Source organism: Ips typographus, linkage group LG8, assembly GCF_016097725.1.
Source record: "Ips typographus isolate SLU linkage group LG8, UJ_Ityp_2.0, whole genome shotgun sequence".
In the NCBI taxonomy this organism is placed as follows: domain Eukaryota; kingdom Metazoa; phylum Arthropoda; class Insecta; order Coleoptera; family Curculionidae; genus Ips; species Ips typographus.
In genome coordinates, this window is record NC_138429.1 from 538,563 (window position 1) to 550,149 (window position 11,587).

Genomic DNA, 11,587 nt, shown 5'->3' on the forward strand with positions numbered 1-11,587 from the left:
GCGGTCACAGAACTAAATCTGTCATCTGTCAAAACTGTCAAAGTCACAGTATTCGCCCATTTTCATTTTCCATGTTGGTCTGTTGTAGTTTTTATTTTAAAATAATTTTATGTTCTTTTTAACATCACTTTTAGCACAAAAAAAATGAACGTTAAATAGTTAAGAAACCGGTCAATCAACGACTATTTTAGTTAGGGCTCAATATGTTAATAATCGCACCCGACACTCTTTTGTTTACGTTAATATTCGCTTTGATCAATGGCGGAGGTTGTGTACATTACGGTACCCAAATCACGGATTCCGAAGTTGAGATTCCTACTCACGACAAATGCCAGCCGATTACAGTCCCATTTTGCACCCAAATACCCTACAACAGAACGATAATGCCCAATTTGCTGGGTCACAACACGCAGGAGGAGGCGGGCCTGGAAGTTCACCAGTACTTTCCTCTGGTAAAAATTAGATGCAGCAATGAATTACAGCTGTTTTTGTGTTCGGTTTTTGTCCCCGTTTGCACTATATTGGAGCATCCTTTACCGCCTTGTCGGTCACTGTGTATGTCTGCAAAATATGGATGTGAACATATAATGGAAAAGTTTGGGTTTCAATGGCCAGAGTTTCTAAGCTGTGACTTGTATCCTGATGGTACTGTTAGCGAGGAGCTGTGTGTAGGACAAAACAAACTTGTGGTGCCTCCTAGCACCCAATCTACAGGACTTGTGAACAGAAACCCTCACATAAATCCTTATGATCAGTTTCCCCTGCATGGGAAAAATTACGGTTTTGTTTGTCCAGTACAGTTTAAGGTACCTACTGTTTTAGAATACAGCTTTAAAGTGGGAGATAAGGTGGAGAAAGACTGTGGGGCTCCTTGTCATATGATGTTTTTTAAAGAAGGCAAAAGACAGTTTGCCAAAGTCTGGATAGGTATTTGGGCCTTGTTGTGTTCAATCAGTTGCCTTTTTACTGTATGCACTTTTTTCATTGATACTGACAGGTTCCGGTATCCAGAACGTCCTATTATTTTTTTGTCTGTTTGCTACTTTATGGTGGCCTGTGCTTATTTGGTAGGATTTTTTTCTGGTGACTCTATAGCATGTAGAGAACCTTTCTATTCGAAACATGGTAATGTTACTGTTAGTACCATCACTCAAGGTACAAAACATGAACCATGTACCATAATTTTTATGTTGCTATACTTCTTCAGTATGGCTTCCAGTATTTGGTGGGTTGTGTTAACTTTGACTTGGTTTTTGGCTGCTGGTTTAAAATGGGGACATGAAGCTATTGAGGCTAACTCACAATATTTCCATTTGGCTGCTTGGGCTGTTCCAGCTGTTAAAACTATTGCCATACTTTCACTAGGAAAAGTTGATGGTAAGTTTTGTTATTAGTATAAAATAGCTCTTTTAGTTTAGTGGTTTTTTTTAAGGTGATGTTTTGAGTGGGGTGTGTTATGTGGGCATTTGGAATGTTGAAGCAATGAGAATATTTGTTTTGCTGCCTTTGGTGGTTTATCTAATATTTGGTACTGTATTTTTGACCACTGGATTTGTTTCATTATTTCGAATTCGAACTGTCATGAAACATGAAGGCACTAAAACAGAAAAATTGGAAAAATTGATGATTAGAATTGGAATTTTTTCAGTTCTATACACTCTGCCTGCATTAATTGGTATGAAACTGCACTATTTATCTGTTAGTAGGTATTTTATGATTGTTTTTCAGTTATTGCTTGTCTGTTCTATGAAAGTTCTTACTATGATGATTGGATGAATACTTGGTTGTGGGATATCTGTCATAACACTAAATTTACTGTGCCTTGTCCCATAACAGGTAAGATTTATTCAAGGAGCAGCAAAGACTTGCATAATGTAATATAATTTCCAGCTGGTAAACCAACCAAATCTTATCCATACTTTGAAGCTTTCATGGTCAAATATTTGATGACCATGATTGTTGGCATTACATCAAGTGTCTGGATTTGGTCAGGTTTTGGTAAAACAGTCCACAGTTGGAGGGTGTTTTTCAACAGCCTGAAAAGACGACGTGTTGAGGCTTATGTGTGAGGTAACCCAACAAAACTTGTATTCAAAAGTGATTTTACTGAATGGTGCCCCAAGTTTTTTACTTATTTAGAACGTTTTGTGTCAATTAACAAACAATTCATGCCATATTTCGTGTAGTGTTTAATATCTTAAGTTTATGTTGCTTCTAATCATTGCATTTATTTCTTTTTACTATCTGTACTAACCTATGTAACTTAATAGAGTATTTAGTAGGCACTGAATCCCTGATTTTGCGTGAATCTCAATGCATGAACCTTTCAGTGTCTACTTTTAAGTCTGAAATCTATCCTTCAGTATTTATTTTTTTTCTGACATTTAATAGATAAGTGCAATACATTTTTGGTAATCATTTATAAAATGTTTAGATGTAAGTGTCTCATTAAGTCAATTATTGTGAGAGTATTTTATTAATACTGTTAAGCAAAACCATCTGGAGCTGAAAACATTTAGATTTTGAATTTGCTGAACTTCCTGTGATTATTCAATTGTTTTTTTTTACCATGCAGTATTCAATGTTTACATCACAATGTTATGTGGTTAACAAGAGCTGCTTGTGTCACCAAAATACCTCAAAAAAACATTAATTCACGCACAATAGGATATTTTCAATACAAAGAAGAGATTAATATAATTGATAAGACTATAATATTTTTGCAAGTACAATAGTAGTGTAACCTTTTTGTGTGTTGTTTATTTTAGGTATTTATAATTATTGTGCTTTTCATCCAAACCCATTTAATGTAAATACTATTTGTATATATTTATTCATAGTTTTCTAACTAAAAGTTGACTGATTTTTGCGATAAAAGTAATTTTTAACATTGCTAGTTGTAAAATGTTTAAACTCTATGTTACTCTATTAGTCAAATTATTGGCGGCTAAATTTATATGTGAGTACTTTTTATTTTACTGTTAATAATTTATATTATTGGCTTTTTTCCTGATCAACATTATAATAATTACAGTGCAAAGCAATTGCCTTAACACAAAAATGTACAACTGAATTAAAGACATGTTTAAAGTATAACACTGTAATGTTTTTTCTCCAAACATTGTCTGGGTGGTTTAAATAAATGAAACAAAAAACTATACAGTCTGACAATCACTTTTTTCCTTCCACCATTATTATGTGATATCCAAACTTGGTTTTCACAGGAGGGTCAGTGTATACAGGGTTGGTCACTGAGGAAATAGGTAAGGCAAATGCGGCCTCCTGGAAAGGGCCTACCATTGATCCGCGCGTCATCCAGCCCAAATCGCCCCCCGATCTAGCCTTGTCTTCACTGTAAGCTGCCGCAACTTCCGGAAACTTTTGGCCAGCCTTCAGTTTTTCCAGTGCCTCCAGGCACTTGCTCTGTTTCTCGCACAGGATGTGTCTCACTTTAACGGCGGTGCCACCTTTTTTTTCTTTGCCTGAACGCAAAACCAGTGTATTGTTGTTAACTGGTAGGACTGAAAAGCCTATATTTACCCTTGTCGCTGGAAGAATCATCGCCTTTAGAAGCTTTGGCACCGGAGCTTGGTTTAGAACCGCCTTTCTTCGGCGGCATATTAGTCCACAGTGTTTGTTAATTTACAATAACATTAAGAACATAAAGTTTTTGAGCAAAGCAAGGTTATGTGAACTATGACTGTTTCAAAGTTCTTCTTTTTTGTTTACGTAACGTAATTAGGCAACCAGTTATACAACTAAAAACTTTATTATTTTTACTGCTTTACTGTATGATTAATGCTTGCATTCAATCTATCAATTAAAATTAGATATTAACAAATACTTTTATACAACCTTTGACTTGCAGAATTTCTTAACAAATTAATGAAATTTACTTATTAAGACAACATAACCTCACATTTTAAATTGATAACGGTACAGCTGAGCGTTGACAGTTGTAGGGTTGTTTGTGTTTGCTTTTCTTTTGCTTGCATTGTATTGTATTTAAATTATCTGGTTATTCCCCTAGATTGTAGATATTCCAATGCATAATGGGCATTGGACAGTCAAAACAGTACCTGACAGAATCAGATTTATCGGATGACGAATCAATAGACAGCGATTCAGAGCATACGGAAATTGGTAAAGTACACTCAATAAACATTATCAGTTTTAAATATTATTAGTCACAAAATAGGTAGATAACAAATTATCTAGAATCAAATCAGTTTTTCAGTTTTCAACTCTAAAATGATTTAGTTAACATTAAGTTACCCTAGGCCAGCCTGTGGATATGGAAACTGTGGACGCGATTGCACCTTTATACACTGAAAATCAACAAATTGATTTATCCAGTGTTAGAAGAGTCGAAAGTGAGCAATTACTAGATGAACCAGACATAGTATGTTTTACCAATACTTGCTAAAAGAAACTGTTATTAATCATAATATCTTAGGTAGGTCTGGTGTTTTTACTGTATGATGAAAGACATCAGGCATTGGAGCTTTTGAAAAGTTACTTACTTTCAAAAATGAATCCTGAACTTCTGTCTAAGTGGGCTGGCTCACAGATAGAGCAGGGTAATGCCAATTGGCACAAGTTGTTGGTGGAAGCTCTCAGTATTGTGCAAAATTACAAAGTACTTCGAAATTTAGGTAAATTAAGAACAAATAACTTGTATAATTGAATTTAATACTAAAAAAACCTTCAGGTTTTGATAAATCAACTTTACAAAGTACTTATTTACCTTCACGATCTGAAACTACTTGTGGCATCAATCGGTTAAGGAAAACATTGTATTTAAATGCGGAAAAATTAACTGGTACTCAAACGTCTGTGGTGGTTTCATTTATGAGAGAGGTTTTACTTGCTAAGGGTATTAGTGTAGCTTTGAGCAACACCCCCTATTTGGAACTGTATTTTATGTTATGGGAATGTAACCAGATTGACTTTAAACATCTTCAAGGGGAGCTTAAAAGGTTGGAATTGGACATTAGTGCTTCAGAAATTGAAGCTGCCTTACCCACCCAGAGTAATAATGTGAGTGACATTAAAATTTAAGGGTAACAGATTCTAATCAGACATTTTAAAAGGTTTGGATTAATCCACCAGTGGTAAGTTTACGTCCTCAGGTTCATAACAGAGATCGAAAAACGTCTACCGTTCGGGACAATATTTATTTGCAACCTGGTGCATTTGAAGAGTATTTATACGGATCAAATTTGACGACCAATGCAAACCCATCATCGCGCGATTCCAATGTCAGTAATGATTCGGACCGTTACGACATTGATCCAAACCATCCCGGAGTGGTATTGATTATCAATCAGGAGTCGTTTTACACGGAAACGGCTCCGCAATACAGGGTTAGAGTGGTACTGTAGCTGTTTGTTTTGGGGAATGACAATTTTGGTTGCTTTCAGCATTTGTTGCACGAGAACAACAGCAATATGCTGTTGGAAGAGAGAAAGGGAACGGTGAAGGACAAAGAGCGGCTGAAACGCTGTTTCTCCAATATGAATTTTAAAGTGTTTGTTCAGGATAATGTACCCCATTACCAAATACTCAAGTCTATTGAGGATGTAACGGACTCGGTTTCTGTTGAAAGTAGCTTGATCGTTTGCATTTTATCTCATGGGGAAAAAGGTGAAACACTTTTATTTTTGTTTATTTGAAAATCAATTTTGGTGTTTGTGGTTTTGATCATAATGTGGACTTATCAAAAGCTTTTATCAAAAAGCTCACTTTCATTTTAGGTGTTGTATACGGGGCGAACAGTTGCAAACTAGAAGTCAGCAAAATTGAAAATGTCATGTGTAGACGGAATCAAAATTTGCATGGGAAACCAAAGGTTTTGATTCTACAGTCATGTCAAGGCAAATACTGTCAAAAAAGTAAGTCGAATTGGCCGCATTTGTTTTCAAACTCCATGGAATTTTCTACGTCACGATGACGAAATTTGGCAACACCACAATTTGACCAACTGTCATTGTGACGTGTAAAACTTATTATGCTCGTATTTTTTCACAAAATCCACAACGTAAAAAAAAATGCGGGTTCTGTATTAAAAAAGTGAAACACAAAATTGATCTCAGTGCCATCTGTTATCGAACGGGCAAACTACGTTTGACGAATATTATGCTGGGCTGTGATTTTTACACCCATATTTATTGTAAATAATATGTAAGGTATTTAACGTTTTAGAGTTTAAAGTATAGATGATATTTTAGCTGTAACATGTCCTTTTAGAAACTCAGTCAAAACACTATGCAACCAGGTTACACGGTTGAACAACAGGATACATTTTGAGTGATTTTTCTTAGAAATAGCCCTAGTTATAATAGAAATTCAACAATTTTGAACTAAAAAGAATGGTCTACTGACAGCCAGTTGTAGCTTTCAGAAAAACTTACCCTACTTGCTTCTTGTTTGCTTAAAAAACAATCCTAAATCCTGGTTGTTCTTTCTTGCGTTAATTTTACGACCTGGCTACACGGACTAGTTGTAGAATACAGCCTGAGCCTGAAGGACAAATGTTTTTCTTTATTTCGAATATTTGAATAACAAAACACAACTTCACAAAACCTTCAAAACGAATGTCAATTGTCAAAATTATTGACATTGACATTTTTGGTCAACTTTCAATTGCGACGTTGCTGTCAAGTTTTTCATAATTTTTTCCTGTTGACCATATTCTCCTGTATTTTTTTTAGTTGAGGAAGAAATCCAAACGGATGACGGTAACACTACAGACGGACCTTCCAGAGGACCGGCCACTACCGATTTGTTAACATTCTGGGCAACCATTCCGGGATTCGCGGCGGTTCGAAATCTTAAAACCGGTTCTTGGTTCATACAGTCGCTGTGCGATGAAATCGAACAAAGCCGAAACCAGTAAGTAAATTGGCTGTCTTCCTCATTTATAACACAAATTATGTCGTATAAAGGTTTCATTTTCTGGATATTTGCACCAAAGCGCTACGAAAGGTGTCCAGACAAGTGTGGAAAGAGCCGTCAGGCACCAACGTGATGGTGCCGATGGGTGTGTTCACTTTAACCAAATCCTTTTACCTACCTCCGTTCAAAAACCCATAAAGAAAAAGCTTTATTTGTAGGTACAATATTTTTATTAATGTTATAATGACAATTTTTTAGAAGTTAAGGATTAATGTACTGTTAAATGTTGGTTTTTCGTTTAAATATATTGATTTTGATTGATTTCTTAATACGTTGTTTATATTTTAAATTCTATAGTAATTATCATCTTGGCTGCATTCGTTTTCAGGCTCCATGGAGCGTCACACTGACGTAGTTTGACAATTGGTCAATCTACGGTTTTGCCAAATTACGTCATCGTGACGTCAAAAACGCTCTGCGCCCTCTATGGAGCTTGAAAACGAATGCGGCTCTTGATTAAAAGACTTTTGGCACATCCTATTAGCCAATTACTAATCCAACCCAAATAAACAGAAAAAAATAAGGAATCATTTGTGGTATAATTTTACAAAATAATCTTATCGTATAAAGTAAACAACAAAAAAATAAACTTTATCAGAATGTATGAACTGTAGTATTTCACTCATTTGAGTATGCAAGTTTACTGTTGTAAAACTGAATAAACAAATGAGGCAACAACTTAAAGACCGCATTCGTTTCAAAGCTCCACGGAGCGAATATGACATAATTTAATAAAACTGTCAAGTGTGAAAAAACGTCAAATTTGCTATGCTCGCACCATGAAACGTCAAAACCAATGCCCCAAAAACTTACATAAAGTAAATCTTAAGACTTATTATAAGGAGTAATCTAGTCTAATAAAACCCTTAAATCATTCCAACATTAGTTGACTGAGCTGCTATAAGCGCTGCTGTTTTCGTCATTTGAACTTTCGGCGATTCGCAGATTTTTCACCGGCAACTCAAGAATCAGCTCTTCCTCTGTAATTCCATTCTCTGAATTGAAGGGAATACGAAAAAAAAAGTAAAAAACTAACCGGAATCGTAATAATCGCTCTGTGGTTCGCGCGGACTTAGTTTGCATCCTCTGGCCAAATAACTTTTCAATCGGTCTTTTGCGGCCAGAATTAGACCCATGAAGGGTGGAGATGGACTGAGCGGTCGGGACAAATACTCCGGATGGAACTGGACCGCTACAAAGTACGGATGATTGTCCAGTTCTAAAACTTCCATACGTTCCTGATCAACGTCGACACCTACAAGTTTTGTTTGTTGGTCCTAGTGGAGTTTTAACATTAAATTACGTACCGACAAATTTTAAACCGTGTTCTTCTAAATCTTTTACATACTCGGGGTTTACTTCATATCTGTGCCTATGCCGTTCTTCTATTGATCTTGATTCCCATACAATTTTTCTGTAAAAACATATCCATTGTAGTACTACACCAATGCGTAACAATTTTGTAAAGCAGTACATTAATTTTAGTGAAATGCGCTACTTTTCTGTAAACTTCTTATTTAGGTGACATTTTGTTGCCTTATTGCACATTGTTTATTCTCTTGTCTGTGCAGTGAGACCAATACCTCAAACTTAAAGCTTTTCCGACAAAATAAATTAATTGACTACTGGACCTACTGCACACTTTTATGGAGTGGAATCGATCAATTTTTATGCGTAGTTCACCCACTAACACTATAACGAAACTTACCTGCACTAAATTAAGGTAAAAACGCTACTTTTTTAAGGAAAAACCCGGAAAAACTGACACAAGTACATGTAATCTGACGTTTTAATTCGACAAGCGCGTCATGGCCACTTTGATTACTACACAACCCTACACGTATGACTGGTTGCCTATCTTGTTGTTGTAGCCCATTGGCTGTTTCTGTCTAGTCAGTACAATTAATATACTATACAGGGTGATTCAATATATCAATTTAAAGCCCTCTAAATGTTGATTTGACTATCCTGTACACTATCTATAGAAAGAAGGTAAAATAACCGAGTTATTTAATAATAAAATTAGGTTGTGCTGGATTGAAGCCTGAATTTTACAGGTTCCATTTTAACAGCCAATAACTTAGTTATTTTTACAGTTACAGGGTGGTTCAACATGTTATGCATATCAATTTGCAGTTCTTGAATTGATTGAATTTATCGTTATTCTCCGTCTCTTTTAGATGCCCGCGAATTTGTCTCCATTCCACCACCAAAAAAATTCGATCGATAACAGATACGCCCTCTGGTTGTCAATTTGGAAAAAGTTTCAGGCATTTCTCCGTTTGTTTAGGTTGGTTTTAATTAGGAATTTAGCACTTTTTTAGTTTCATAATTTTATGGTGTAATGAAGAAATGTACTGATAAACGTAAACAAAAAAATGTGAGGTTAGGAGGATTTTGTTTCAATTTTTAATTGCGCTGCGATCTTAAGTTGAAACGCCAATATTTTGTTTTCCTGTAAGTGAATGTAGTATTATGATTGCAACCCTTTATACATAAATCTATTCAAATAAACTGATTACTAGTATTAATATTAACCACCTCCCTATTTTTTAAGTGAATACTCACTAATTTTACTATTCTGCACTGTAGATTTAAAAACGGTAGTCCGTTTGCCCAACCTTTGGGTGCCACCCATTTGACCGGTATTATGTTCGGGCATTTCAATCACCACTGCGTGTTTCGTATCCTCGTTAACCTTCAATCAAAATTATTATTCAGCACTGAATATTGAGAATTCAAAGAGAATTTTTACTTCTGTGGAGTGAGCATCCTTCAAACCTAACTCGTTCCTAGCAAATTCGACAACGGCAGCCTGAAAACCCAAACAAATGCCCAGAAAACGGTTTATCATTGGTGCGACACCATCTCACGGCCTCGATTTTACCTTCGACGCCGGCGTTTACCAAAACCACCGGGCACTACCACACAACTGTAAAAAAAATCAATCAACCTTTCTAATTTTCGGTCACATTGTGAATATTTACTCGCAAACGCACAAATCCCTCCAAGCTGTATGATAAGAAGCGGGGTCGTCGGTTCGCATTGTTTTCTCCAAATTCGACGCCTCTATAAATTTAATGCTTACTTGGTAACCGATTTTGTTGCCCGCATGGTGTAATGCTTTAGTTATGGAAGTGTACGAGTCCAATAATCTGTTAACGTTTTACTCTTAAGTCCTGTTGCTCCTTGATGATATAATTTCTTACCTGGTGTACTTCCCCACTATAGCAACTATAACCTCGTATTTAAGATGCCTGATTCGCTCCCCTAATTCATACCACTGAGCCATATATTTACGCCTGGGCGGCAAAGGAGTAATTCCTAAATTCAGTCGCTCGCACAAGAAGTTTGCCATATTATGATTTTCTATAAACACGGGCACCTCGTAAACGGAAGGAAGATCCGGCACGCTAATTATCTGCGTTTGTTCATGATATTATAAATTACAATTCACTTGAGGGTGTTTAAGGATTATACCTGTTGAGGTGCCACATGACAAAAATTGGAAATTTTCTCTTCACATTATCATCTATAGGTCGTTCTGATCGACACACTATTATATCAGGAGATAGGCCCAAACCTCGCAATTCTCTAACTGATGATTGGGTTGGTTTTGTTTTTGATTCCCCTGCTGTCTTAGGCTACAATTATAATCAAATCAGTATTAACAGCCTTTTTAATGGACAATAAGGGGTGCAGTTTAATGAGCTCCCTTAATGCATGATTTATCATAGGCAACCAAATACCCTCACAGTATAGTTCTATCTTTTGTATTTGTATTAAACAGAGAGAAATAAATATAATTACAGAACTGACAGAACTAACTGTCACTGGTCATTGTCAAAGGTTGCCTGTGATTTTCAGTTTGCAATGTGACAAACAATTGAAAATTACTTTTTTCAAACTTTTGAAGATTATAAACATTTATTATAGACTATATTTTGATTATAATTGCTTTCATTAATACACTCATCCATTAAACAACTATTAAGGGACATACTGTTCTTGTTACAACTCTTCCTGGTGATATATTTGGGACAAACAGCAACAGAAAGGACATTTTAAGCCTGTTCAACTGTGACAAAAAACTGAAAAAGTAAGTGGAAAACAACAATCTCACCTGAGGAACTAATGAAACATGTGCCACACAGAAATTCTCCCTCTTCACCCTAAACTGAAATTGTCTGAAAGCCTCAACAAATGCCATACTTTCAATATCCACCCACAATTCCACCCAGCTCGATAATACAAACTTCAGGCGTTTTGCCACTCTTAGAGACTAGGCTTTTGTGCCACTTTTCAACCCCATTCCTGGATTGCATCTGTGATGTGTGGCACCACTGAAATTATTTTGAACTTTCAGTTTGAACAATTGAACAATTAATGGTTTATAGTACCTTGTACAGTTTTTTCCCAAATAGTCACCATGTCTCTCTTTGGATATGGACAAGTTGGTAGACTGTTTGCCTGTAGTGATGTTGTTTTCTTTGTGTAGTGTAATGTCTAGGACACTTTCATAATTGCCCAAATCCAGATCCACTTCCCCACCACCATCCAAAACATATACTTCTCCTGTTGAATTAAAAACATCTGTTATTGATTACCTTTAATGAGGGTATTTATCCTT

The 11,587-nt window shown here is 35.9% G+C and overlaps 3 protein-coding genes and 1 pseudogene across 4 annotated transcripts; 2 read left to right on the top strand and 2 right to left on the bottom strand.

Annotated features, from left to right (window-relative positions):
* Positions 1-44: 44 nt before the first annotated feature.
* Positions 45-3,096, top strand: LOC145733035 (frizzled-7-B-like). The gene is made up of 4 exons (XM_081985637.1): positions 45-1,377; positions 1,433-1,675; positions 1,729-1,836; positions 1,891-3,096. Exons 1-4 carry the CDS (start codon positions 204-206, stop codon positions 2,067-2,069), a joined length of 1,704 nt encoding a protein of 567 aa, XP_081841763.1. The 5' UTR covers positions 45-203; the 3' UTR covers positions 2,070-3,096.
* Positions 3,097-3,158: 62 nt separating this feature from the next.
* On the bottom strand, positions 3,159-3,725 carry LOC145733045 (peptidyl-prolyl cis-trans isomerase NIMA-interacting 4-like). Its single transcript, XM_081985647.1, has 2 exons — positions 3,541-3,725; positions 3,159-3,482 (listed from the first exon to the last, which is right to left on the bottom strand). Exons 1-2 carry the CDS (start codon positions 3,617-3,619, stop codon positions 3,172-3,174), a joined length of 390 nt encoding a protein of 129 aa, XP_081841773.1. The 5' UTR covers positions 3,620-3,725; the 3' UTR covers positions 3,159-3,171.
* Positions 3,726-3,943: 218 nt separating this feature from the next.
* On the top strand, positions 3,944-7,226 carry LOC145733034 (caspase-8-like). The gene is made up of 9 exons (XM_081985636.1): positions 3,944-4,143; positions 4,281-4,402; positions 4,457-4,655; positions 4,712-5,040; positions 5,094-5,366; positions 5,424-5,646; positions 5,757-5,894; positions 6,714-6,894; positions 6,948-7,226. Exons 1-9 carry the CDS (start codon positions 4,053-4,055, stop codon positions 7,093-7,095), a joined length of 1,704 nt encoding a protein of 567 aa, XP_081841762.1. The 5' UTR covers positions 3,944-4,052; the 3' UTR covers positions 7,096-7,226.
* A 251-nt stretch (positions 7,227-7,477) lies between these two features.
* LOC145733036 (CTP synthase-like) lies at positions 7,478-11,296 on the bottom strand (annotated as a pseudogene). Its single transcript, XR_014179111.1, has 9 exons — positions 11,081-11,296; positions 10,438-10,601; positions 10,167-10,378; positions 9,945-10,112; positions 9,713-9,889; positions 9,526-9,655; positions 8,265-8,371; positions 7,994-8,212; positions 7,478-7,937 (listed from the first exon to the last, which is right to left on the bottom strand). The product of XR_014179111.1 is annotated as a CTP synthase-like (transcript).
* Positions 11,297-11,587: the final 291 nt, after the last annotated feature.

Excerpts from the sequence above, each read along its gene's own strand:
- LOC145733035 (XM_081985637.1), top strand. The coding sequence starts at position 204 with ATGTTAATAATCGCACCCGACACTCTTTTGTTTACGTTAATATTCGCT. Across the intron at positions 1,676-1,728 it reads CACTCTGCCTGCATTAATTG|TTATTGCTTGTCTGTTCTAT; the intron begins GTATGAAACTGC and ends ATTGTTTTTCAG. Across the intron at positions 1,837-1,890 it reads TGTGCCTTGTCCCATAACAG|CTGGTAAACCAACCAAATCT; the intron begins GTAAGATTTATT and ends TATAATTTCCAG.
- LOC145733045 (XM_081985647.1), bottom strand. The coding sequence starts at position 3,619 with ATGCCGCCGAAGAAAGGCGGTTCTAAACCAAGCTCCGGTGCCAAAGCT. Across the intron at positions 3,483-3,540 it reads TGATTCTTCCAGCGACAAGG|GCAAAGAAAAAAAAGGTGGC; the intron begins GTAAATATAGGC and ends TTTTGCGTTCAG.
- LOC145733034 (XM_081985636.1), top strand. The coding sequence starts at position 4,053 with ATGGGCATTGGACAGTCAAAACAGTACCTGACAGAATCAGATTTATCG. Across the intron at positions 4,403-4,456 it reads TACTAGATGAACCAGACATA|GTAGGTCTGGTGTTTTTACT; the intron begins GTATGTTTTACC and ends ATAATATCTTAG. Across the intron at positions 6,895-6,947 it reads ATCGAACAAAGCCGAAACCA|GTTTCATTTTCTGGATATTT; the intron begins GTAAGTAAATTG and ends TGTCGTATAAAG.